This window comes from Miniopterus schreibersii, assembly GCF_964146895.1.
Source record: "Miniopterus schreibersii genome assembly, chromosome: 18".
Taxonomy (NCBI): Eukaryota; Metazoa; Chordata; class Mammalia; order Chiroptera; family Miniopteridae; genus Miniopterus; species Miniopterus schreibersii.
Window position 1 is genome coordinate 5,866,360 of NC_138121.1, and position 24,835 is coordinate 5,891,194.

The 24,835-nt window shown below is 52.2% G+C and overlaps 2 protein-coding genes and 1 pseudogene across 6 annotated transcripts in view; 1 reads left to right on the top strand and 2 right to left on the bottom strand.

The window, feature by feature from the left end:
* Positions 1 to 12,431, bottom strand: part of PPP1R37 (protein phosphatase 1 regulatory subunit 37) — a 36,074-nt gene extending 23,643 nt beyond the window's left edge. The window contains exon 1 of the mRNA XM_081119938.1: positions 12,035 to 12,431. Within this exon, the coding sequence (XP_080976064.1) occupies positions 12,035 to 12,236 (202 nt within the window). The 5' untranslated portion in view covers positions 12,237 to 12,431. The remainder of the gene's footprint in view (positions 1 to 12,034) is intronic.
* A 1,651-nt stretch (positions 12,432 to 14,082) lies between these two features.
* On the bottom strand, positions 14,083 to 22,904 carry GEMIN7 (gem nuclear organelle associated protein 7). 4 transcript variants are annotated; one of them, XM_081118241.1, is made up of 2 exons: positions 22,818 to 22,904; positions 14,083 to 14,911 (listed from the first exon to the last, which is right to left on the bottom strand). In XM_081118241.1, exon 2 carries the CDS (start codon positions 14,901 to 14,903, stop codon positions 14,508 to 14,510), a length of 396 nt encoding a protein of 131 aa, XP_080974367.1. In that variant the 5' UTR covers positions 14,904 to 14,911; positions 22,818 to 22,904; the 3' UTR covers positions 14,083 to 14,507. The 4 variants fall into 4 exon arrangements, with proteins under 4 accessions (XP_080974367.1, XP_080974366.1, XP_080974368.1 ...); XM_081118240.1 differs by lacking the exon at positions 22,818 to 22,904 and adding an exon at positions 22,612 to 22,807 and having other exon boundaries at positions 14,096 to 14,911; XM_081118242.1 differs by lacking the exon at positions 22,818 to 22,904 and adding an exon at positions 22,607 to 22,807 and having other exon boundaries at positions 14,096 to 14,911.
* Positions 15,906 to 17,379, top strand: LOC308548017 (guanine nucleotide-binding protein G(I)/G(S)/G(O) subunit gamma-5 pseudogene; annotated as a pseudogene). The gene is made up of 2 exons: positions 15,906 to 15,973; positions 16,447 to 17,379. The product of its transcript is annotated as a guanine nucleotide-binding protein G(I)/G(S)/G(O) subunit gamma-5 pseudogene (transcript).
* Positions 22,905 to 24,835: the final 1,931 nt, after the last annotated feature.

Sequence of the window (24,835 nt, forward strand, 5' to 3'; positions counted from 1 at the left end):
AATGGGCAAAGGATCTGAATAGACACTTCTCCAGAGAAGATATATAGGTGCCCAGTAAGCCCATGAAAAGATGTTCAATGTCATCAGCCACCAGGGAAATGCAAATCACAGCCACAATGAAATCCCACTTTATACCCTCCAGGGTGACTAGAAGCAAAGGGACAGACAGCAACAAGGATGTGGAGGAATGTCAAATGGGGCAGCAGCCTGGGAAACTCTTCTGTATTCGCTCAAACGGTTCAACAGTTACCAGAAGACCCAGTACTTCTACTCCTAGGGAAGTAAAAACATACGTCCACACAAAAACTTGTACATTAATGCCCACAGCATTGTTATTCATAACAGCGAGAGTGGAAACAACCCAAGTGTGCATCAACGGATGGATAGATCAATAAAATGTGGGGCATCTGAATAATGGAACGTATGTTCGGCAACAAGAAGGAATGATGGACAGATAAGTGCGTGAACTCTGAAAACATCACAATCAGTGAAAGAAGCCAGATACAAAAGGCCACATATTACATGATTCCATTTATATAAAATGTCCAGAAGCTAAAGAGACAGAGAACACATCAGTGCTTGCTGAGGTCCAAGGTGGAGGGGGCAGAGGAGAGCCGCAGGAGCCCTGTCTGGAGTGCCAGGCCCTTCCTCCCAGGCCTCATTTGTAAAATAAAGAGATTACCCCTCCACTCCAGGTAATCCAGACTCTGGAGATGGGGGAGGGGCTCCAGCTAGAATCTCTAGGCTGGGTGCTCAGACAGCATAGGCATTTGAACTCAACAGTTGGTGGTTGCCCAGTAAATCAGATGGGGCCCTTTAGCCGCCTGCTCCACCCACTGGACCAATCGGCCTAGGATGTCTTCCCCAGGACCAGATAGGGTCAGGTGCTATCAGGCATGGAGCTCAAGGCAGGGTTCCATGGATGGCTCGGCCTCTGGGATCTGCCCATACCCATTCCCCCTACCTCCATCCTAACGGAAGGACACTCACTGAGCACCTGCCTTGTGTCTGGAGGGGTGCTGGGGACACAACAGTGACTGAGACAACCCCTGCCCTGCCCTCTCAGGGCTCAGTCCCCAGACAGGGATGACCCAGAGTAGGCAGGGCTGTGACAGGGGAGCCCAGAAAAGCTTAGCATTGCAGATCCCGAGGGCTGAGCCCAGGCCCACCAAGGAAGAAAGCTCCCTCCCCAGGGGAACACAGCACTTCCTGGTCAATTTGACCATAGTGGGGAACGATGGGGTAGGCAGCAAGGATTCCAAGCCAGGGAAAGAAGGGGGTTACAGGCCAAGAAGTGAGACGAAGGAGGAGAAGAGGATGGAGGCCTGAGCTGGGTGCTGGACAATACTGCCGTCCGCCACCTCCCTCCTGTGACACACCTTGCTGTTAGGGGAACAGGGAATCAGGTCACCTGTCACGGAGGTAGAAAGGCAGATCAGGAATCAGAATCTGGGCTCTCTCAGCCCCACCCCATGACAGGAAGGAGGTCCTAGGATCCATTCAGTTTCCTAAATTGTGGGTGTGACCTATGTAGAGATGGGGAAACACACCGTGGGAAAGGACCTCAGACACCATCTTTTTTTTTTTAGATTGATTTTAGAATGAGAGAGAGAGAGAGAGAGAAGCAAGAGAGAAACATCCATTTGTTGTTCCACCCACTCATGCATTCATTGGTTGCTTATTGCATGCACCCTGACCAGGGATCGAACCACAGCCTTGGTGTATCAGGATGCTCCAACGAACTGAGCTACCTGTTCAGGGCCTCAGACACCATCTTGCTGCACAGAGAGGGCAGTGCCTTGGCCTACAACCCACAGCAAGTCAAAAGCAAAGATAGGTCTGCATCCCAGTCCTACACTCCCGCAATCTATCGGGCTGGTTAGCTCGGGGGTCTGCCAGACCAGGCAAGGGGACGCCAGAGGCAGACTTGGTGTCCCCCCTTCCCCTTCACACTTCTTTTCTGGACCTGGGCTGCATGAGGGAAGGGCTGGTCCAGTACCTAAAGCCCAGCATCTCACAGGGACTTGTGTTAACTTGCTGTCATCCGGCTGTGGTCAGTGAGGGTGGCAGGGGCCGGGCAACCAAAGCTGGTGCAGGGACCCTGGACTGGGTGTGACAGGCAGTGGGGAGTAGGTCACAAAATGTGATTTGAAGCAGGGGAGGAGGTTGGCTTTTTCAACAATGCAGAGGGAGCATCACAAAGCAGGGAGAGTAGTCAGGATTCTACCTGGCACAGGCAGAGCGAAGTAGAGGCAAACAAGCAAGTATTGGTAAGGAACGAATGAAGAAATGGATGCGTGAACACATGATCCAATGAATGACATCTTCCTCCTGCTTTCTTCACAACCCCCAACCCTTCTGAAGACCCAACCTGGGGTGCTCGCTAGCAGACCCACTTTGCTGGGAGTCACCAAGGTGCCTGGGTGTTTAGTGGTTTGCCTCCTCCCGGGAGCCAGAGGGACTGGATGCAGTCCCTCATGAAGCTTCTGGGTCCAGTGGGGGGAGATGGACCCAAACAAATAACAACAGTGTGGAAAGGTGTCATGGGAACCTGGTAGAGCGCAGCAGCATTCTGGGACTAAGGAGGGCCTCGCCAAGGTGACATGTGAGCCAGTGCGGAAGGGTGAGCAGGAGTTGGTCGGGAAAGGTAGGGGACTGGCGAAGGGCGCAATGAGCAGAGGGAGCCACAATATCTGTGGGTCAGGAGGGGGAGGGCAAGTTCAGCATCGTGGGAAGGGCCTCCCATCAGGCTCAGGAGTGTGGATTTTCCTGTGGTTATGAAGGAGCAGAGCAGAGGATGGAAACCATTCTGTCTGGTTTGACCACGGCACCTCCCCTTACTGTGGCCTTGGCACCCCCTGACCCTTGGCTTACCTCCTCTCGCTGCTGTGAAGATTAAATGAGTAAATGCATGTGAGGAGCTGGGCCTGGTAAGAGCTCCATAACAAGGGCCGTGATTGTCACCACCACCAACACCACCACCATCACCATCATGGACTGGAAGCAGGACCCCTGCGCAGAGTCACTTCCCTGTTGTTTGCTTTCACCTTCTGGCAGCCCCTCCTGCCCTGCTGCTCTGAGCAACCCAGTGAGCTCAGTTGTGAAGGTGCTTAGCTTTGCACAACGGGAGGCCTGCACACACCATAGCAGCTCTCCCACTACATGGTGACGGCAGCTGGCGTGACAGGAAGATTGTGGAGAGACGGAAGAGTGGGCGTGAAGGTGGCACACGAGTCCGATCCCAATGGGTTCCAACAGAGGCCCACCCACCCAACCAGGGAGGATCCCAGCTAGGATCCAACAAGGCCTCCAGAGCATCAGACTGCAGGGCTCCCAATGCGGGCTTCTGCTGGGAAAGGAGAGGGTGGCAGGCAAGTCACATGGCAGGCAAGTCACAAGAGCCGAGCGGCTGTCAGCAGACACTTCCAGACCAACACCCCCACCTTGGGGCACCGGCTCCATACCAGCTACAGAGAGTAAAGAAGGGGGTAGGCTAACTTTAGAGTGCCTACTGCCCGGCCGGGCGTGGCTCAGTGGTTGAACATCGACCTAGGATCCAGGAGATCGGGGTTCAATTCCCGGTCAGGGCACATGCCCAGGTTGCAGGCTAGGCAGCCAATCAATGACTCTGTTATCATTGATGTTTCTCTCTCTCTCTCCCTCCCTCCTTTCCTCTCTCTGAAATCAATAAAAATATGTTAAAAAAAATAAAATAGAGTGCCTACTGTGTACCTCCATCCACCACCAATCCATCCAGCATGAGGGCCTGTGGAATGCTGGGCACTGCAAGGGGCTCTAGGGACACTGAGAGGGGCCAAACCGCAATGGGCCCTGCCTTCATGGAACAGCCTTCTGAATTCGGGGAAACATGACCGAAGTGTGATGATGTCCATCATTCCTATGGGCACCCAGCCTCTGAATCCCCTTTCTCCCTCACTAACGGAACCAGATCCCAGCCTCCAGTGCAGCTACACCCAAGCCCCACCTGGGCTCAGCCACAGAGTAGGCTGCCCCAAATCTACTCCAGCTGCCTAAATGCAGTGGGCCACCCTAACCCGGCAACACTGGGGCCACGGTGGGCAGTGGCGGTGCCTGCCTAGGAGCACTGACATCCAGGGCCTGGGGCATTCTCACCAGATCTGCCCTACACTGGAGTCTGGATGTGCTCCCAGCAGCAATGGCCTGGCTCCTCCCAGGGAGTCAGAAAACTTTGAAACAGGCTCTTCGTATATGCAAATGGCCTCATGCCCAGGACCAGATGGCACAGGGAGGTTTCTGGACATGCACACATTCATGCAGCTGAATTCATATCCAGGCAGAGTGCTTCCCTATCCCAACCAGCCCAGGGAAGTGAGAGTGTCACTGCTTTTAGGGGAGGGAGCCAGGGCAGGCTCATGGCAGGGGCAAGTACTCATTCTACTTGACCAAGGTCTTCCTGAGTGCCTGCAACAGCTAGTAAGTGTTCCAGTTGCTTTCCGAGTAGGAATTAACCCTCAGTCCCCCTACAGAGAGAGACTCTGAGGCACTGAAACTAAGTGAATGGCACCAGTAGTTCCAAAGCAGGAACCCCGAGCTGCCTATCATGTTACTACCATTTCACAGAATCAAGAAGGAATCTCCTATTGTAAACCCTTGAGCCAGGTACATTCTGAAATTCAGAATTCCCTGGATTTTACAAGTCATAGAATACCTATATTATGCTAAGACCCCAGCAGGGCCTGGACCTGTTTTTTTATTGCTTTCTGGATCTGGAAAGTGTGCGAACTAAAGAGACCATACAGGTGAAGCCACTTGCTGAGGTGGTGTATCACGTGCTACCCACCACCCCAGGAGGGAGAGGGCAGGATGAAGAGACTAGGGGGGAAAGGGAGGAGAGAATGGGTGGGGGAAACTGTAACCTTAGAAGTGTTACAGTTGCCTAGCTGGGCATGGCTCAGTGGCTGAGCATCGACCTAGGATCCAGGAGATCATGGCTCGATTCCCGGTCAGGGCACATGCCTGGGTTGTGGGCTCGATCCCCAGTCAGGGGCGTGCAGGAGGCAGCCGATCAATGACTCTCTCATCATTGATGTTTCTCTCTCTCCCTCTCCCTTCTTCTCTCTGAAGTCAATAAAGATATATTTTTAAAAAAGAAAAAGAAAAAAGTGTTACAGAAAACACTGGTGATGGCAAAACCTTCTGGGGGCGGGGAGGAGGGGGAGGGGGAGGGGGGAGGAGAGGTTCACCTAAACCTAATGAATAACTCAGCGAAGTGTCAGCTATTAGCCAATGCAGGGCCACACAGCTGGGTCTACAGGCTCCTGACCCATGGCCACCTCCCTGGTCTCCTGGCTTCTATCCAACCCCCTTCTCACACACACACACACACACACACACACACACACACACACACACACCCGCAAAGGTTCTATTAAAACTTGGTCCAGGAGGCCCCACCCTGCAGGTGGTCTCTCCACCTTCTCCAGTCTCACCTCTGACCCTCCGGCCTCCACCTCCAGATTCCCCACTCCAGTAACACTGGCTTTTTTCTGTTCCTCAGAAGCACCTCGTTCACTCTCTCCCTCCGCTTCCAACACTCTGCACATCCTTCCGACTGCTCCTCACCTGGCTAACTCCTGTGATTTCTTTAGACCCCATGGCCCTTCCTCCAAGAAGCTACCTCTGCCCTGCCCTCCCGCATACACTGCATGAGCTCTTCCTAGTCACAGTCCGGGGCACTGTGATTTATTAGAATTGTTTGCTGTGTGTCTCCCTCACCCGACTGTGACCTCCACGGAGGCAGGGACTGGGCGTGTCTTCTTCCCTGACCCCACACCTGGCATGGCCTCTCCTTGCTAAATGAATGGCTGGTCACAGGGTCAGAGCTGCACATTCAGCCATGATATACTGAACACCCACCACATTCTAGGCACTATGTAGCACAGTAAGAACTCAGGCCAAGGGCCAAAACAAGAAACCCAAGCTGAGGACAGAGGAATGACACTTTCAGGACTCCTGTCTGAACCACAGTGAACCCCTTCCTGAGTGCTTACTGGGTGGGCCCTTGACTTGGTTTGTTTGTTTACACGTACACACATACACACACACACACACTCTTCCACTGCCTTACTCAACGACTATCTGCTGAGTCCCTGCTGTGCTCCAGAGCTGCATGCTCTTTCTGGGGCTCTGGATGGTGCCATAGCCAGCCTACAGATCTCTGAGGAAGGGCCCCTGTCCTGGAACAGACTGGATTAACTACACCAAACAGCTTTCTCCCAAATACCACCACGGGTATGAGGAAAAACCTCATTCCTCTGCCATTTGTCCAGCACCCAAGCCCTCCTGTGCACCAGACTGAAGTCACAGAGGTGACTCACACACAGTCTTTGCCCTTGAAGAGGGAAATATGATGCGGACACAAATAAAGAGTTGAAGGCGGAAAGAATGAGGGCAGCCTGCCTGAGTTTGAGTGTGCAAAGGGCCTGGCAGCAGGCACTCACGCCACAGTACCATCAACCAGGTTGTGTTCTGCCAGGGCAGAGGGCTAGAGTAGGGGCAGGGGGCATTCTACTGAGGGGGACTAAGGTTCAGGGAGGAGCTGAAACTTGTCCAAAGTCATCGGCTGGTATCTGGAGAAGCTGGGGCTAACACTTTCAGTTTAGAATCTTGATGCCCTTCAAGCCTCTCAGGCTGGTGGGCCAAGACATGTTGATTTAGTTTCAGCTCAGAGAGGTTAGGCAACTTGCCCACAGTCACCCAGCTTGCAACAGATGGGATCAGGCCTTATGTATTTCCCACGCCCAATCAGGGACGGCTGGGGCACTCACCTTGAGGCCTGAAGGACAGCAGGGCTCTGATAGCAGACACACTGGGGTGGGCCTGGGGAGTATGGGTGCTCACACAACAAAGGCAGGCAGCACGCGAAAGGTTGGGGGCTGTGGGTAGGGGCGGACTGGCGATGACAGGAAAAGCAGGGAGACACCTACTGATCACTCACTATGGGCTTTTATCTTTTTTTAATTGAATTTATTAGGAAGACACTGGTTATTAAAATTATAAAGGTTTCGGGGGTACACTTCCATAATCCATCACCTGTATATTGTACTGTGTGCTCACCACCCCAAACCAAGTCTCCTTCAGTCACCGTTTATCCCCCTTCACCATCTCCTCCCTCCCTCCCACCCCCTTTTCCTCTGGCATCACCATACTGCTGTCTATGAGATTCTGGTTTTGCTTTTGTTTAATCCCTTCACCTTTTTCACGCACAGACTGTTACTTTACTTAATCCTCACCATCACCCTATGAGGAGGTACTGTTGTCAGCTGCATTTTATAGACAGAAAAATCACACCCAAAGTCACACGGCAGAGTACTAATGCCCAAAGTAGGTGAGGTTGGGCCCAGACGGAAATCCAGGCAAAAGCATCAAAGCTGCGCCCCCATGACCCCATTCCCCACTCGCCAGCAACACCACCGCTTGTGCTCAAACAAGCTGAAATTTCTTTCTTCTTTTTAATCCTCACCTAAGGATATGTTGGTGGTTTTTTTTAACTGGTATTTAGAGAGAAAGGAGAGAGAAACATGGATTGGTCACCTCCCGCATGCACCCCAAGCAGGGAGAGAATCCGCAATCCAGGTATGTGCCCCAATTGGGAATCAAACCCACAAACTTTCGGTGTACTGGACGATGCTCCAACCGAGCCACTGGGCGAGGGCTCAAAAGAGTTGAATTTTAACCGAGGGCCTCTCTCTACCACTGACAGGTTCATTTCTACTTGTCCAACCAGTTTCGAGGACTAGATGTGCAGCCCAGGTTTCAATGAGAACAAAGAGTAAAGCACTTCCACTCTCACTGAGCCCAACTTTAGAACACCATGGCCACCTGCCTCCACCGCCCCCTCCAACCCCTCCCAAGCTCAGGTGGCTGCATGTTTGGGCCCCTTCACCTTGCAGACACCTCCACTCCACACCAGGAGCTCCTGGTGAGCAATACCCCCCCACACACACACACTCCAAGACTGACTCTCCGGGGCTGAAGGTCAGGAAGTGGGGAATGAGTCATTGGCAGGACGAGAGGGAAGGGGAGACAAGCCTTCCAGACTGTGGCCAGTGTCACATGCTCTCCAACACCTGCCTTGCAAGCCCCACGTCTCCCCGCACAGTGTGCAGCTGGGACTAGGAAGACAGCTGAGCCTTGGGTCATTCTTGCAGTTTGATCTGGAAGGGTTCCTGGTACAAGTCTGGCCTTGGCCCACAGAAGAGCTGGAACCACAGGCCTGCCACCACAGGGTGGGGTGAGGTAGGGTAGGGTGCAGCCAGCTAGCCCCTCCTCTGCTGGTGCCCACTTCCACCCCCTCCTCCCCCAAGAGCAGATTGCACACATGCCCAGCCTGGTAGTACTGAGGCAGCCTCTGCCACTCACAGTTTCCACCCTACCTCCTCCCCAAGCTTCATTTTCCATCCACATTCAACCGAGGTTCATCCTATCCACTCAGACATCCTGGGTGGTCAGCAGGGCAGGGATCACTATTTCAAAGATGAGGAAACAAGCAAGCTCAGCAAGAACGAGTGCCTTGCTGGAGGCCTGGAAGCACGCTCTGGCTAGACGGGTCCCAGGTCTGGCCAGGCCTCACCCTTTCAGATCGGCTGCACACACGCCCACCTTAACTGCTGCATGTTCTTCAAGGGGCCAAGGACAGACAGAGTCTGCTCTCCCACTCTGGTAGGGGAGAGAGAGACCACCAATGCAAAAACAAACATGGCAGATAACATCAGATGGCCAAAGGTAAGATGGAGAAAATAAGCAGGCCCTGGAGTTGGGGTAGGCAGGGACACTATGTAAGATGGGAGCCAGGAAAGGCCTCTGTGTTCTGGGAGGCCTGGGGACCCTCCCTCCTCCGTAAGATCTCACCTCCAGATAGCCCCCAACTCTGGCAGGGACTGATAGGGCTCTCGCCCTCAGGCAGACACCCCCAGGGCTCCCACCCAGCTAGGCCACCACTCTAGTCAAAGTCCCAGCCCTCCTCCACCCCAGCCAGGGGCTCTGTCAGGGCTCCGGAGCTCTCCTGCCAGGGCAAGGCTCTGCTGAGCAGGTAACCTGTGCTGGGGCCCCAATTCCTCTAGGGCTGCTCCTGCACCTCCTGGCCCAGGCAACTTCTCCATCTCTACAATGGAAGAACAGCTTCAGAACGACCTCTCTCCCAATTCGGACACACCAGCTCCTCCCTCACCCTTGGCCTTGGAATTGGGTCACCACAGTAGGCCCCAGAATGTCTCCTCCATCACCCTTCCCACTAGGTCCACAGCTCAAATGACACCCTCTGTGCTTTCCCATGGCTTACGGACCAACTCCAAGAAATCTGCTTCTTCCTCCAAGACCAACCGACTCTTCCCTGCAGTCCCCAGCCAAGACCTTTTGGCCTCTCAACTAGTTAACCCCTTGGCCCAACTTTCCTCTCTACAGTCTGGCAAGCCTCCACCTCCCTCAGTCCCAGGCCAGTCAACAATGCCACTGTCCTTCCCAAGCACAGAAGCTAGACACCTGCTCCTCAGCTTTGACAGGCCCTCCAATTTCCTGTCCTGCAAATCCCATTGTCCAAACTCACCCACTTCATCAATGACCCCTTCCCTGCCTGGGGCCCAAGATCACCCAACCCCTTCACTGCCAGGCCAACTCCTCAAGCCCTCTCCCCAGCTGAGACAGACCAACTCTTCCAGCCCATAAATGAACCTATTTCTCCATGTCATCACTTCTCCACCTGAGACCCACTGACTCCTCCCAAGTGTGAATCCTGACCAGTCCGTGCAGTCCCTCTCTAAACTCCCAGGAATGAATGAGACTCCTCCAGCCTGCAAGAGATCATCACCTCCACTACTCACTTAGCACAGACCAGTCAGCAACCAGACTCTCACTGACTCTTGTCTTGACATCCTTCCTTCCCCTCAAACTCCTTCACTGCTCTCTAAGACTGCCCACGAAACACACACACACACACACACACACACAAAATACAAACAAACAAACATGATTCTGCCTGGATAACAGCACCTACTGTTTAAGTGACAGGAACTTACAAAGGCTATCTTATTTAATCCTCACTACCTCATGATAGAAATTAGCACCATTTACACAGAGAGAGAAACAGGAGGCTCCGAGAAGCATGGCTAACTCAAAGCCAGACAGCTGGTTACACACAGCTGCTCCTCTTCTGAGAACCTACAGGCCAGAAATTTTACCCCACCTTGTGCCAAACGCTCCAACTGCCCCACCACGACCCTCTAGCTCACAGACTATCTTCCCTTCCCCTTGCCCTTGGTCCACTGACTCCCATCTCTGCCACTCTCCTGGAAGCTTGCGAAGCAGACACATCCAGGCCCCAATCCTCTAGAATGACCACTAAAATTACCAGTATCACCTAACATCACTCCTAAAATGGCCAATAATAACTACAACTTCATCAAGGCTCGTCCTGGTCAATCACTTTTCACACATAATCTGGTTTAGTTCTCCCTTAAACCCTGTGGCATGGGTATTATCACCCACTTTACAGATGGGGAAACTGAGGCTCAGAGGAATAACGTTACCAGCCTGAGGTCATAAAGTGGGTAAATGGGAGTCAGGGTTTGAACTGGAGTGTCTGCTCTTCATCACTCTGCTCTGCCTCTCCAGGTCTTTCCCCCTTCCTGCTCTGAGCTCTCTGGACCAAATACCATGCTACAGCCAGGACCCATTCTGACTCTTCCCTTCCTCAGCCACAGTCACCCAAGTCCTCCGCCTAGAACCCAAGAACCTGGCTGGCTCCCAATGCCAGGAACCTTAAATTAACCCCTGTCTCTTTAACAGCAACTAGCCAAACTGGCATTTATGGTGGGCTCCCTGTGTGTTCAGCTTCCGGTTACCATGTTTCTCACTCTAGCATCAAAGCCAACAATTCCTCCACTGCCCAAGGACTAGCAACAGTCTCTCCTCTTTCCCCAGGGCCAACAGACCAAATTCTACACAGCCAGGGCCAGTCTGCTCCCTCTTTGCGGGTCTCCACCCCAGCAAGACTGACAGACTTCTCTAGCACAGAAATGGACTCAAGGCAGCTGTCCATCAAAGGAGCAGATTTCCACCTTTCCAGCCCTATGGTCAAAACATACTCCCCTCCAGCTAGCTGTCTTTCAGTTCCAACGCTAACCTGACTCCCTCCAGGGACCTATAATCCATGGACTTATTTCCTCTCCCGACAGCTCAAGCCACCCAACTTCTTCAATGTCCTCACCTTCTACTGATCAACCACTCCAATCCCCAACTCTTTCTCAGGAGGGGAAAAAAAGACCCTTCTATAACCAGGCCCCAAAGTTCCTCTGCTCCTGAATGGCTGACAATGTTCTGCTTCCCATTTTGGGGGGAGCCAGAGGCATGAAGTAACTTTTCTTCTTAATGCTAAGATCTAACACCTCCTCTGACTATCTCACCCACCCCCAAATTAACCACGACCCTTGCTCCTTTTCTGGGAGTTTACCTTGACTCCCTTTTCCCAACCCCATGATTTACCGACTCTTCTACAACCACCGTCCAGATTTAGTTCTCTCCCTTTTTTCAGGCACCCCTTGTCCCCAGACTTGTAGACCAGGAACTTAACCTCTTTCCATTGCCATGGGCCCATCAGCCTTCTCCAACTGCCCTTTCAGAGCCAATGCTGACCATTCTTCCTCCCCTGATAGGTCTCTCTACCCTTCCTTCTCTGGGGGGGAGTATGAACTCAAAGGCTGAAGCCCTCCCAATCCCCCAAGCCATCAAACTTTCTTTTAATTACTCATCGTTTTAAATTCTAAAACGATCACATTCTGCGTTCCTTGAGGCGGGGCTGGGGGTGGGCATAAACGAGCTACTTTTCTCCTTCCCAACCCAACAGCCATCCCCTCTCTAACACTCTCCAGCTCTTAACTGACCACTGTCTCCTTAAATCACCATTAGGTGCAACTTACTGAGCATCACCTCCGTGCTGGGCGTTGCACAGACTCGAGAGACCCCCACGAGCCCGCCCTCGGTCCCCGGTTGTAGTTACCGTGTCTCCAAGGGTCTTTGGGCTCCACCGCTCCGGACACAATATCCTCGTCGGAGGGGAACGTGACGCGCTTGGCCGCAGCCTTGAGGCGCCCGTCGGCCGGGGACGATGCGGGACTGGGAGACTGGGCCTCGGCGGGGGCCTCCTCGGCGTCGCCGTCCGCGCCCGGCCCGGGCGGCGCCTCCTGCGGCGGGATCTCCATCGCCGCCGCCGCCGCCGCCTCCTCAAGGGGGTCCCGGGGACATGCCCCGGGCCCCGGACTTGTCTCTCCGGGCCCGCCCGCCGTCCCGGGGCATGGGCTCCGCCGCTTTTTCAGGCGCCGCCTCCGTCCGCTTTCCTGGTCGTCGTAGTCGTCGCCGCCGGGAGCCCGAGCGCGCCTCCCCCGAGCTTCGAGCCCGCCAGCTTGTTCGCAGCCGCACTTTCGTTAAAGGCCGGCGAGCCCACCGCGTACTAAGCAAAGCAGAAAATCAATGTGAGCTACCTGCAGGTAGAGTGGCCTCGCGGGTTGCTGAAGTGAGGGAACAAAAGGCAGCAAGAGCCGCGGGAAAAAGAAACGTGAGCACTGAATCCGCAGAGCCCGAACTGCAGAGCATGACGCGCGGGGCGTGATGGACGCCGTCTCCCAGAGCAGCGCGCAAGCGCGAACCTGAGCCGCCCCCACCCCCCTTCCCGCCTCCAGCCAGATAACTGTGGTTCGGGCTCGCACACATTCGTCACGAGCTCAGGCACTGCAGCAGGGAGGGGAGCTGATAGAAATAAGATCATCTGCTTGGCTGGGCCATGAGAGAAGTAAAGGGGTGGAGAACTTCAAAGGTGATAGGAGCTGTTCAGGTGATGAGTTCAGGTGATGGATACTGACAGAGGGACCCTCGACCTGGAGACCAAGCTTATGCCCCCTCGCTAGTCTCTAGCCTTCCATTTGCAGAATGCAGTTTCATCAATACGCTATCTGGATAACGTTATATAAAATACAATTTAAATTTAGAAACCAAAATAAGTATAAGCCCATGAGTATCATAGCCTTGATTTTAAAAGGGGGTGGGGGTGGGCGAAGGAAGGAATCCAAAAGCAGGGATGAATCTGCCAACCAAAATACCAAGCGGTAGGGCAGGTAGACCCAGCCAGGAGCCAACCCGCACGAGCTCAAGCCACGCCCCCTCACGCCTTCCCACGCTCCCCCCTCCCCCGCCCCGATCCAATCACTTAACATTCGCCCCCCCACTCTCGCCAGCCCACCAAGCAACTCAGGAGGGAAAGGCGGGGCTAAAACCAAAAGAAGGTGACTTGGGGGAGGAGCGAGCGACGTCGTTGCCAAGGCAACTGGAGAGCTAGGCCGCGGATTCGCCAGAGGTGGCGTTGTGAATGGACTTGTGGAAGCTGAGACTTGACCCGTGTCTTCGACATCATCAGCCGCCGCACTTCCGTGGCTTAAGAGGAACGTTCAAATCTCATGTACAGAGTGAATGGTATCCTCGCTTACATTCTGAAGTTGATGGGATTACAAAGGGGGCAGAAATTACTTTTTTAACGAATCTGCTAGTGACGGGGCGAAGTGAAGCAAGTGATATGGACGGCCATGCCACACAGCCGGAGCGAAATCTAGACGAGGTGAAGCTTCACCCTAACCCCTAACGCCCAGCCTTTTCTCAATGGCGCCGCGCACAGGGCCAGACCCTTCCCCACGGGGGCCAGGGGAGCGAATCTACGGTGGTGTGTGGGCCGCATCACCCAGGCAGGAGCGCACAGCCATGTAAGCAAGCGCGATGCCCGTCCCTTTTCTATGTACATCCCCGCCCACCCAATAAAGAAATCTAGTCCAAATCATCCAAGCCTGGTACCCACGTCAGGTCGCTCCAGCCGTTCCCTGAGACTAGGGGCAGTCCAATCCACGCACCTTTATCCAAGTTCCTCCCAGCCTTATGTGCCCTCCCTCTCCTTGGCCTAGCTCCAAGGGATTCAGTCCTTGGACAGCTACCCTCCCACCCCCTAAATCTGGCTTCATCCCTGTGGAGTACACTTAAAAAAACAACAACAAAAAAACAAGAGTCGGATTTTCCTGGAATAATAATTGGTTCTTTGGCAGAAGGGTAGTATTGGGGAATTTCTTCAGAGTGGCTGAACTTTGCAACTTCTATAATAAACAATTTTCCACTCTGCAATTTGCCTGCCTTTATTCCCACTGCCCTCTCCCCACCCTCCCTCACCCTCAGCCTTCAGAAACTGGACCAAGACCCACATTTCTGTAGAGTTTGGAGTTCTGTGAAGTAGAGCATTCCTTTCAATGGGATCTAGAACTCATAGGGTTGCAGAATTTTACTGACTAGACCATTAAGTTCTGAAGAAGTCATAGTTGCTTGGAGCTTGGCTCAAAAGTCCAAGGGAGTTCTGAACTCTGTGAGGTCCAGAGATCCAGAACAGTTGGAGGCCTGGGAATCTGTTGCCAGGCCTAAGGCAGAAGGTAGCCACAATGTCTTTATAGCCTGAAGGTATATGCAATAATATCACTACACCTGAGCAGTGCCTCAGCCTGCACACCTATCGGAGTCTGCAGCTGCAACACGTAGAAGTTGGCCACGTCCACGTCGGTGGCTCCAAAGTGAGCTGTCACATGCACACCCTCATGCAAGGTGAAGTTGACCTGGCGGCCCACCATGGCCAGCAGGCTGCGGAGGTAGCGCTCCCGGAGGATGGCTCGGGCCTGCTGTTCCTGGGATTCCTGGCATTCGTGAACTGCAAGAGACTCCTGGGTTTCAGGAACCTCTGGCTTCAGAGGGGCCCTACGTCCATCAGGGGCAAAGCCTCGGCTCAAGCCGTCAGGGCCCCGGGGGAGCCGAAGCACAGGCACAGGACTGGTCAGTGGAGTCTGCATTGTCCAGGCTGTTGGGTGAAGAAGAGCAGGGAGCCATTACAAAGGGAGGGGGGATAACAGGAAGAGGGAGGAATGGGAACACAGGCTTACCTACCGAATCTCAATTCAACCTGTCCCAAACCAACCTCCTGATTCCCCCTCCTAAAACCTGCACCTTCCCTCCACCAGTCCCCGCTTTCCAGGATACCTACATAGTCTTAAAGTGTCTCTTCAAAAGATATTCATTGTAAAGAGTAACTTTATGGTGGAGAAACATGGCAGACAGACACTTTCACTTAGGCATCAAACCTAATATGTGCAGTAATGAGACAGACACCATGTGCCTCCTGATGTGATGTATTAAGAAAGACAGGACACAGGTGTGTGGATTACCTGAATCTAATTATGAGGGACAATTATGTCTAATCAATCTAATAAAATTGAAGAGCATTATACCAAAATAATTAGCCTGGGAGGCATATTTGAGCTCTGCCTCCAGTCTCCTTGCCAGTCCACCCCACAATAAAGCTTTTTATTTAAAAAAAAGAAAAAAAAAGAGCCTGGATTCTTCAAAAACATCAAGGTCATAAAAGATAAAGAAAAGCTGAGGGAAAGCCCTGGCCGGGTAGCTCAGCTGGTTAGAGTCGTCCAGGTACACCAACGTTGCAGGTGTGATACCCGGTCAGGGCACATAAAAGAAGCAACCAATAATGTATAAATAAGTGGAACAAATCGATGTTTCTCTCTCTCTTCCTCTCTCTCTCTAAAATCAATAAATTAAAAAAGAAAAGCTGAGGGGAAATATATACATGTATGTATATCTATCTCCTTTCCCCCTTCCGTGACCACTTTGTCAAAGCTTTATCTGCCGCTCATCCCTGTCAGCTTCATCATTCTTTGCAGCACAGACCCTCCTAGACACGATCTCGTATATTGTTCTGCTTGTGGCCCTCCCCTACAAGTCAGCTCCTTCCCCATAGGTGCCCCCACCCCTCTACGCATCCTCAGCTCCTGGAACGCTGAATGGCACTGGGACCACACCCAGATCCAATGAATGGAGTGGAGATTAAGCTCCAGGCCTGCTTAGCTAGGTGACCTCAAGCAAGAGGCAGTTTCCTCTTCCATTGTATGGAGAAATAGCACCAATTGCCACCTCTGCTTATTATCAGGATTCAACAGGCTCCTGCAGACGGAACCTGATACATACCAGGTTCTCATTAAAAGCTAGTTACAGTTGTTATTAGTATTGTGTGACTTGGGGTAAATTGCTTAACTGCTCTGTGCCTTGGTTTCCCCATCTGTAAAGCAGGAATAATAAACGGACCTACCTCCCAGGGTTTTCAATGGGACTGAATGACCTAATAAATGTACAATGTTTAGCACTCTCCCGGAACATAGCAAGCACCACCATGATGCTGATTGTATATGGGGCTTTGGGGACAGAAAGAGGAAGAGAGGACCTACAGTTCAGGCAGTTGCACTACTCTCTGCGGCTCAGTCGCCTCCTCTCTAAACTGACTGACTAACTGGGGACCCACTACCACCCAGCTCTCCCGTGCACCAGGTCTGGTTCCTCCAGCACTGCAGCTAGGAAGAATAGTTCAACAGCTGGAGGCTGGGCTCGACCACAGTGAAGGTTTCCCAGGCAGCTGCAGATTTGAAACAATTCTGTCTGCAGAAGGCTCAAAATGACCCCCTGCAGACTAGAGTATCTCTAAGTACAAATCCCTTCAGACCCCAGAAAGTCTGTTCCTCTCTGTAGTGAAATGAATCTTTGAAGGTATTCTAAACCACTTTTCATGAAGCAGTGAATATTCAGAGCTGAATCTGAACCCTTTGCAAAAAGCTTATCCCTGTAACACATGCCATACTATACAAACGTCTGCTTTCGTCAGTCCTTAACACCCACCTCTCTGAATGTTCATGAATTTCTATTTCAGGATAATTATTTTATACACACCAGCAGCAGCATACAAATAAAATATGTAGTATAAAAAATAAAGTGATTAACTGAGGTGACTGACAAATATTAGGCACCCAGTGTCCTGTCCCGGGGTCATTCAGGGTCCAGAAGTGATGGAGATTGTCTTTTTTCTGTGAGGCTCTTCCTGTTTCTGCAGCTCAACCGCAAGCTCCTCGCAAAACAGGGCCTTGCGAGAAATGGGCCAAGGCTGCGGACCAGCGTTTCTCAGCCTCCTTGCTATTGACTTGGGCTGGATCATTCTTTGTTGTGTTGTGGGGGGCTGTCCTGAGCATAGGGGTAGGATTTTAACAGCATCCCTGGCTTCTACTCATTTGATGCCAGTAGCGCCCCAAGTTGTGACAACCCAAACTGTCTCCATTGGTGAATAGCATGGTATGAGATTTACATGTCAATGAAGCCATTAAAAAAAAAAAAAAGGTCTCCACATATTGCCCAATGTCCCCTGGGGACACACAAAAAATAGTCTCTAGTTGAGAACCACTGACAAATAGGTGGGAAAGAGGGGGGATAAAGATTGCTACTGAGTATGTGACATAGACAAACAGCCTCACGGAGAACCTGAGAAACGCAAATTCAAGCTCCACGGCTATAGGATTCCAAACCTCCCAGGTCAAGAAGATTGAAAGGGCTGTTAAAGCTTTGAGTTGGCGCAGCCGCGGAGGAACTTCAAATCCCTTACCCGGGCGTCGATTAGGACAGCATTAAAGAAGAAGAAGGAGGCATCTGGACAGAACCCAGGCAACTGCTAACCCAGTCATTACATCCTTAGCCCAGGAAGAACCCCAGCCGGGAGACTGAGTTGTCTGCCTTTCTGTGCCCTTTGAATTCCGACTCATGTATTTGTATAACCTCTTCAAGTACATTTTAAATTCTAATTTTCAAAAGGGCTGTATTGTAATGCTTCCATGTCCCTTAAAAAATGTTAGATTCCCCTCAGGGATTGAACTCCCTCTCTTAACCTTACAGTCACCCACTCCCAAACCTTTCTGTCCCTGACCCAGACCTTTGCCAGGCCCCTGTGGAACTAGCCACCAAGTCCCATTGGGGCCTAATCTATTCCTCATTAGCAGAAGTCAGTCAATTTCTCTGTAAAGGGCCCAATGGTAAATATTTTAGGCTTCCTAGTCCATAGGGTCTCTGTCATACTACTCAACTCTGCTATAGTAGCAGGAAAACCATAAATAAAACATAGACAATGAACATGACTATGCGCCAATAAAACCTTACTTACTGGGAAACTGAATTTTGAATTTTATATGCTTTCACATGCCACAAAACATTTTTTAAGTCTGCCAACCACTTAAAAATGTAAAACTCACTCTTAGCTTGACCATGCAAGAAGGGGGGGGGGGATCCATAGCTTTCCACCTGGGAGGGGGGATAGGATGTGGACTGGGGGAGACCAGTGGGTCCTAGCCCCAGATTCACTACCAGAGATCTGGGAAGGTCACTGCAACTCTACCAGCAGCCTCTGTGAAATTAAGCATAAAAAAGATCTCCTAGAGTTTTGGGAGAAGGAGGATTTCTGGGGGGAGGTTGGTGATCACACAGATAAAGGACATTCCAGTGTCCAGACTTCTCACTTTCTCTGCTACCCACGTTCAGTCCATCAGTAAAGCTTGTCAGCTTCACCTTCAAAAAAGCATCCAGGGCCTGGCTGGTTTGCTCAGTAGGTAGAGTGTTGACCTGAGTACCGAAGCATAGGAGGTTCGAGTCCCTGTCAAGGGCACATACCTGGGTTGCAGGTTCAATCCTCAGGCCCCGATCGGGGTACGTGCGGAAAGCAACCAATACATACCTCTCTCTCACATCAATGTCTCTCTCTCTCTCTCTCCCTTCCTTCCACTCTCTCTAAAAAAATAAAAAATAAATCAATGGAAAAAATATCCTCGGTGAGGATTAACAAAAAAACCACACAAAACAAACAAAATGCATCGAGTCGGGCATTTCCTTATTCTTCCACTCTGCCTCCTCCTTCTGGCCACCAGCATCTCCCCACACAGCTGTCAGAGAGATCCTGTTAGAACTTAGTCCGATCACATCCCTCCCCTGCTCAGAGCCCTCCCCTGCTCCTGCCTCACCCACAGCTCTCACCTCTCTGACCTCACCTCTCACCCCTCTACCCTTTGCTCACTGTTGGTCCTTGAGCATGTGAAGCACATTCCTGCCTCAGGGCCTTTGCACATGCTGCCTAGAACCCTCTTGTTGCCTAGAACCGCCTCCCAGATGGGACACATATGCATTTCCAGAGACCTGGTTCACTTTCCTCACCCACTTCACTCAGGTCACTGTTCCAACGCCCCCTTCACAGGGGGACAAACAGTAGCCCTTTCACCCCACATTATCTTTCTTCCATAGCACCATTGCCTCCTGATAAAGTGTATTTATTCCACTGTACTTGCTTTCCTATGCGCCATCTCTTCTGCCACAGAACATAGCCTTTGAGAAAAGGGACATGTCCGATCACTTCACGACTCCATGCCCAGCCCCACTTAGGGCCTGGCACAGGGGGCGATCTGTAAATATTCACAGATGGAATGTAAAGATTCACCCACCACATTACCTGCGTGCCTCCTCTGTGCCCACCCCATGCTGGGTGCTGCTGGGGACACAGCCATGACTGGAACAGCCCTGGCCCTGCCCTCATGGCCTCACAGTTCAGTGAGTGACACAGACGTGTCTCTAGACAATGATGACCCAGAGTAGGCAGGGCTGCAATGAAGGAGCCCCAGGGCCTCAGGAGCCCAGAGGGAGCACCTGGCTCAGCCTTGGGGCAAGAGGTGGTTTCCAGAAAGCAGGGTGCTCAAGGGATATCTCTCTGATAAGGTCACCTGTGAGCACAGACCTAAATGAAATAGGGAATTGAGCCATGTAGAGATCTGGAGGGAAAGTTTTCCAGTCAGCGGGAATAGCAAATGCAAAGACCAAGGAAGGGAGACTCTGAGGCTTAGCAAGGAGGCCAGCATGGAAGAGGTGGAGGCAGAGGTGGGGGCAGAGGCAGAACGTTCAGGGATCCTGAGGATCCTGGTGAGAACTTGGGCCTATACTGACGTCTTGGTGAGACGGGAGCCATGGAAGTTTCTGAGCAGAGGAAGGACAGGACCTGACTTTGGTTTTCACAGGATCGCTCTGCCTGCTACAGGGAGAAGAGGGGGACAGAGTAGGGGGACCGTGGGGGACAGAGTAGAAGCAGGGAGCCCAGTGAGGAAGGCACAACAGTGGTCCAGGTGGATGACGGTGGGGGTTCCAGAAGTGGTCAGATTAGGGTATGTTTTGAAAGTTGAGAACCCTCACTATTTGCTGTTTGCTGATAGACTGAGAGAAAAAGCAGAGCCACGGAAGGCTCCCAGGTTTTTGCCTGACCTGGAAGACCACAGTAAATAGGATTAACTGGATGTATTTGCATTTTCTAACCTATCTGAGCACAGCCTCAGAAAGTGGGATTAAGGGGGTACTTACATTTTCTAACCTATCTGACCACACTGCACTCCAAACTTGGTCAAGGGTCACCAGTTCCCAGGGTTTTCCGACAACCTAAGTTAACACTTGAGTGTTTTAAGAGAACCACCCTAGTCTCTAAAATTAGTACTTATTAAGCAAGTGGCCAAAGGACTTGGCCACTTAAATTAAATCCCTGGATAAAACAAAATTCAGGGTGGGCCAGTGCAGGGCCTTGTTCTCACCACTGGGGGGTGAGGGGTAACAAACAGATTTGGTCATACTAGTGTAATCCCCATTTTCCTGAAAAGGAAACTGGAGCTGGGAGATGTCCAATCATTTGCTGGGTGACAGCTGGTGAGTGGCAGGAAAAGGGAGCAAACCCGGGTGAGTCTGACAACAGAGAGGGGCTATCACCCCTGCCCTGTACAGAAGGGCAGATTTTTTTCAGCCAGCACAGGGGAGCCCTTGGAGGTTTAGAGCCAAGGTGTGACCTGGGAAGAAACTGGTCTGATTATCCCCAAGAATGTGGCTGTAGAAAAGAGGGCAGCCCCCAGCCCTGCCCTGGCAGAAGCCACACACCCAAAGCCAGGAGAAGCTGAGACACCCCCCAAACATCCAGGTGTGCTGAAAGTGGAAGCCATCTGAAGAAACTGCAAGGGCTGGAGCAGGCTATGGAGAACTTTGAAGGTAAGAAGACGGACAGAAAGTACCTGATGATGGAAGAGTATTTGACCAAAGAGCTACTGGCTCTGGATTCGGTAGATCCTGAAGGAAGAGCTGATGTCCGTCAGGCCAGGAGAGATGAAGTCAGGAAGGTTCAGACCATCCTGGAAAATCTTGAACAGAAAGCAATAGATTCCCAGGTCAAGTCCAGTTTATGAACTCCAGCCCAGCTCCCTTGGAAGTGCTCAGCCACTGAAGGAAACCATGGGTGCCATGGCAGCAGACAAGAGTAAGAAAAGTGCCAGAAATAGGGAAGATCCCAAAACTGAAACCCAACAGCAAGATGCCACAGCAGCAGCCACTCCAAACCCTGGCAGCACAACAGACACAGCTGGTGACCCAGCAGCACCACAGTCTCAATAAAAAGCAGACTCGGTGAAGGAACTGATTATGTGCGTTAGGAAATTCTAAGTTGCATGCATTTCAGGGACTTTAAATCAGTTGGTTTTTACTATTCATAGCCACTTGGTACACAGTAACCTGGAGGGAGGCAAAACAGTAAAAGGGCTAAAAGGAAAATGATGCTTTTCTTCAGAATTCTTATCCTGCACAATAAAGAAGTTGCTTGTTTCAAAAGTTTAACAACATTGCTTGCAGTTTCGGGGCCCTCTCTGCATGGGCACCATGGGTTGGCCATGGTTGTCAGCACTCTTCCTGTAGCTCTGGACTGCAGTTTTTTGGGGTGTAGATGGGAAGTCGATTTCCCATCACATAAAAGAACACCTAACTTTAGGTAGAATAAAATGTGTAAGGAGCCACAGTTATATCTGTATGTAGGATGGCTTTAACTATACATTTTTTAAAAGTAAAAAAAAAAGTAATAATATGGAACAAAAAAAAAAAGGAACTGGCTTGAGAAAGGTCACCGAGGCTGTGCCCAAGAAGGCAAAAAGCAGGCATTATCCACTCTCCCTAATGACCAGACCTACAGTCCTTTATCTTTTTGGTTTCCAAGCCAAGGATTTCCTGCTGGAAGGTTTCAGGAACAACGTCCAAACCGGTTCCCACTTCCTGAAAAACTAATTGGTTAGACTCCAGAGCCCATCACTGGGATCAATGGCACGGGCAGGAGATTCACAGATCTCACTCCTTGGGCCCTCAGTACTCACTTTCAAGAAAATGGGAATGGATCAGATCTGCAGACAAATGTTTAGCCAACCCTTCAATTAACCAGGGCAGGGAACTAGCTGAGTTCCCAGGTCAACAACGAGGCCCCCAGACATAGTTAACCAAGGCGCCGACACGTCCACACACACCCCATGAGCGGCCCCATCTGTATGCATATTGGTTCAATGGGGCCTTCCCAGAAAGTCCTTCCCCTCCCCTCCACCCCCTGGGCAGGTCAGTTTCCTTCCCATTCCTCCCTGACCACCCACCGCTCTCCAATTCTTATACTAAGTAGGTCCTCCCGGCCCCCAGGCGTCCACTCCCGCCTCCGCCCAGGGCTGGACCTTCCCACCTCCCAGATCGGATTAGGCCGGCGTTTCCACCCCGGCAACGGCGGGGGTATGCTGATCGCCGCCGTTATTACTGTTATCGTCATGGTTATTATTTTCCACGCCCCCCAGCTCCCCACCTCACCCCCGGCGCGGGAACATCCCCGCTCCTGCGTTCCAACCAGAGTCCGCGGTGCAGCCGTGCGCGGACCCGACCGTCACCGCAGCCAGCGCGGCGAGCGCGGACCTGCCTCCTCCCGCCACTCCGGGCTTGCCCGCGGGCGGACGTCCCGGGCCAGGGCCGGGGAGAGGGAAGACGCTCGCCAGCCACCACCAACACCCCGAACTCACCGCGGTCTGCGCGGCGGCGCCCCCACTTCCGCCGGCGTCCCGGCTGCAGAGGCCCGGGCGGGCGGCGAGCCGCGCAGCCCACGTTCCGCCGCCGCGCCGCCGCCCCACGTGGTCCGGGCGGGCTCGCGGGCCTGGGAGCGGCACAGCCTGGCGCTGGCGGCGTGGTCGGGCGCTTCCATCTCACCCACCGTCGGCGAGGCGGGGGCGTCCAGGATGCTCGTCTTATGGAAGAAGAGATCGAGGCTCAAAGGGGGGTTAAAGGCAGAGCTTAGCCTTTGACCCCTCCCCCACGTCCCCCTGCACGTGCACACTCCTACCCCCCTCCTCCAGTCCCACCTCCCCTACTTGAAACCTTGAGATCATGCTCTAAGCAGCCAGGCACCAGGAAAAAGCCTTGGAGAGCAGCAGCTAGGAAGAAGCGGAGGCAGCCGTTTTGTCCTGCAGTCCCTCCCTCAGTCCCATTTCACAAAGGAGGAAACTGAGGCCCTGAAACGTCGACCGGCAGTCGCCAGGTGCTGAGGAGCCTCGCTGCTCTGGGCTCAGACAGAATTCACTTCTTCCACACGGTTTCACGAAGGCAGGGACTTTGTGGCCCTGTTTCCCACTAGATCCCCAAGGCCTAACTGGCACAGTTAGGTCCCCCTGCCAATATCTATTGAAAAAAATGTGTATTGCAGGGGCTCAATACATATTTGTTGACCAAATATGTATTTGGTGAAAAAACCAACTCAGGTAACATCTGGGGAAGCTGAGGCCCAGGAGGGAACTGGGGGCAGATGGAGGTAATGGAGTTTAACTGTAAGGCCTTCAGCAGAGTGGGGCTACTGGTTCCTTGGTCAAGGCCACCCTTGGCCCTGGGCTCCCAGGAGGACAATTCAGCCAAGACAGAGACCTGAATAACAGTATGAGGAACCCCAAGGCCAGGAGCAGAACTGGGGATTAGTACTCAGTGCTGAGCTGGGAACTCTGGGAGAGGACAGGCTCCAGCCCGGACCTCAGGGGGCTTTTATGGGGTGGGGGGAAGGGAGAGGACAGTCAAGAAACCGTTCAGTATCATGATGTGGTTGGTGTCAGGAAGAAAAGAAAGCTTGTAAGGGTTGGAGGGTGGGGCAGGGTGTCGATGCCACTTCAAAGGTGATCTGAGAGCTGCTTTGAGGAGGGAAGTTTAAGGAGGCCCAAGTGCAGGGAGGTAAGACAGTTAGTTGGCTATTTGGCTTTCATGGATATTCCAGGAGTTGAGAACAGAGTAGATGTGTATGATCGCAGTCGTTCTCCTCTCAAATCCCTCCCAAGGCTTGTGGTCAAAAGATCCTCTTGCAGCTGACCCCATTTTCTCACAGAATTCAATCACCACCAGGGCACCCCCCAACCCCCATCCCCCTCCTCCCCGTTGTTATTCTTGAACAGAGACTGGCTGACTCCCTCACCTCCCTCAGGTCTCAACTCCACCATACCCTTCCTAGTGTGGGGAGAAAATTGAGTGCCCCCACCAGCCTGTCACCCTTCCTAGCTTTGTTTGGCTCCAGATGACACTTGCCACCCTGGAAGGCACTCTGTATTTTACATAGTTATCTTTTTTTTTTTTTTTTTTAATATATCTTTATTAATTTCAGAGAGGGGAAGGGAGAGGGGGAGAGAGAGAAACATCAATGGTGAGAGAATCATTGATCGGCTGCCTCCTACAGGCCCCTGACTGGGGATCGAGCCCTCAACCCAGGCATGTGCCCTGACCAGGAATCGAATCCGATCTCCTGGATCCTAGGTCGATGCTCAACTGCTGAGCCACACCCGCTGGGCTGCATAGTTATCTTGTTGAGAGTCATCTCCCCAGCCAGTAAACTGGGGCAGACCAAGGATTATTGTCTGTTCGGTTCACTGCAGTACCCCCAGTGCTTAGAACAGGACCTGGTGCACAGTAGGCCCTCAATAAATGTTTGCCCAGTGAATTTTTATTGTTATGCATTTACTGAAAGAGTGCAGGTTACTGATAAGCCCCTAGTTAGAAACGTGGCCCCTAC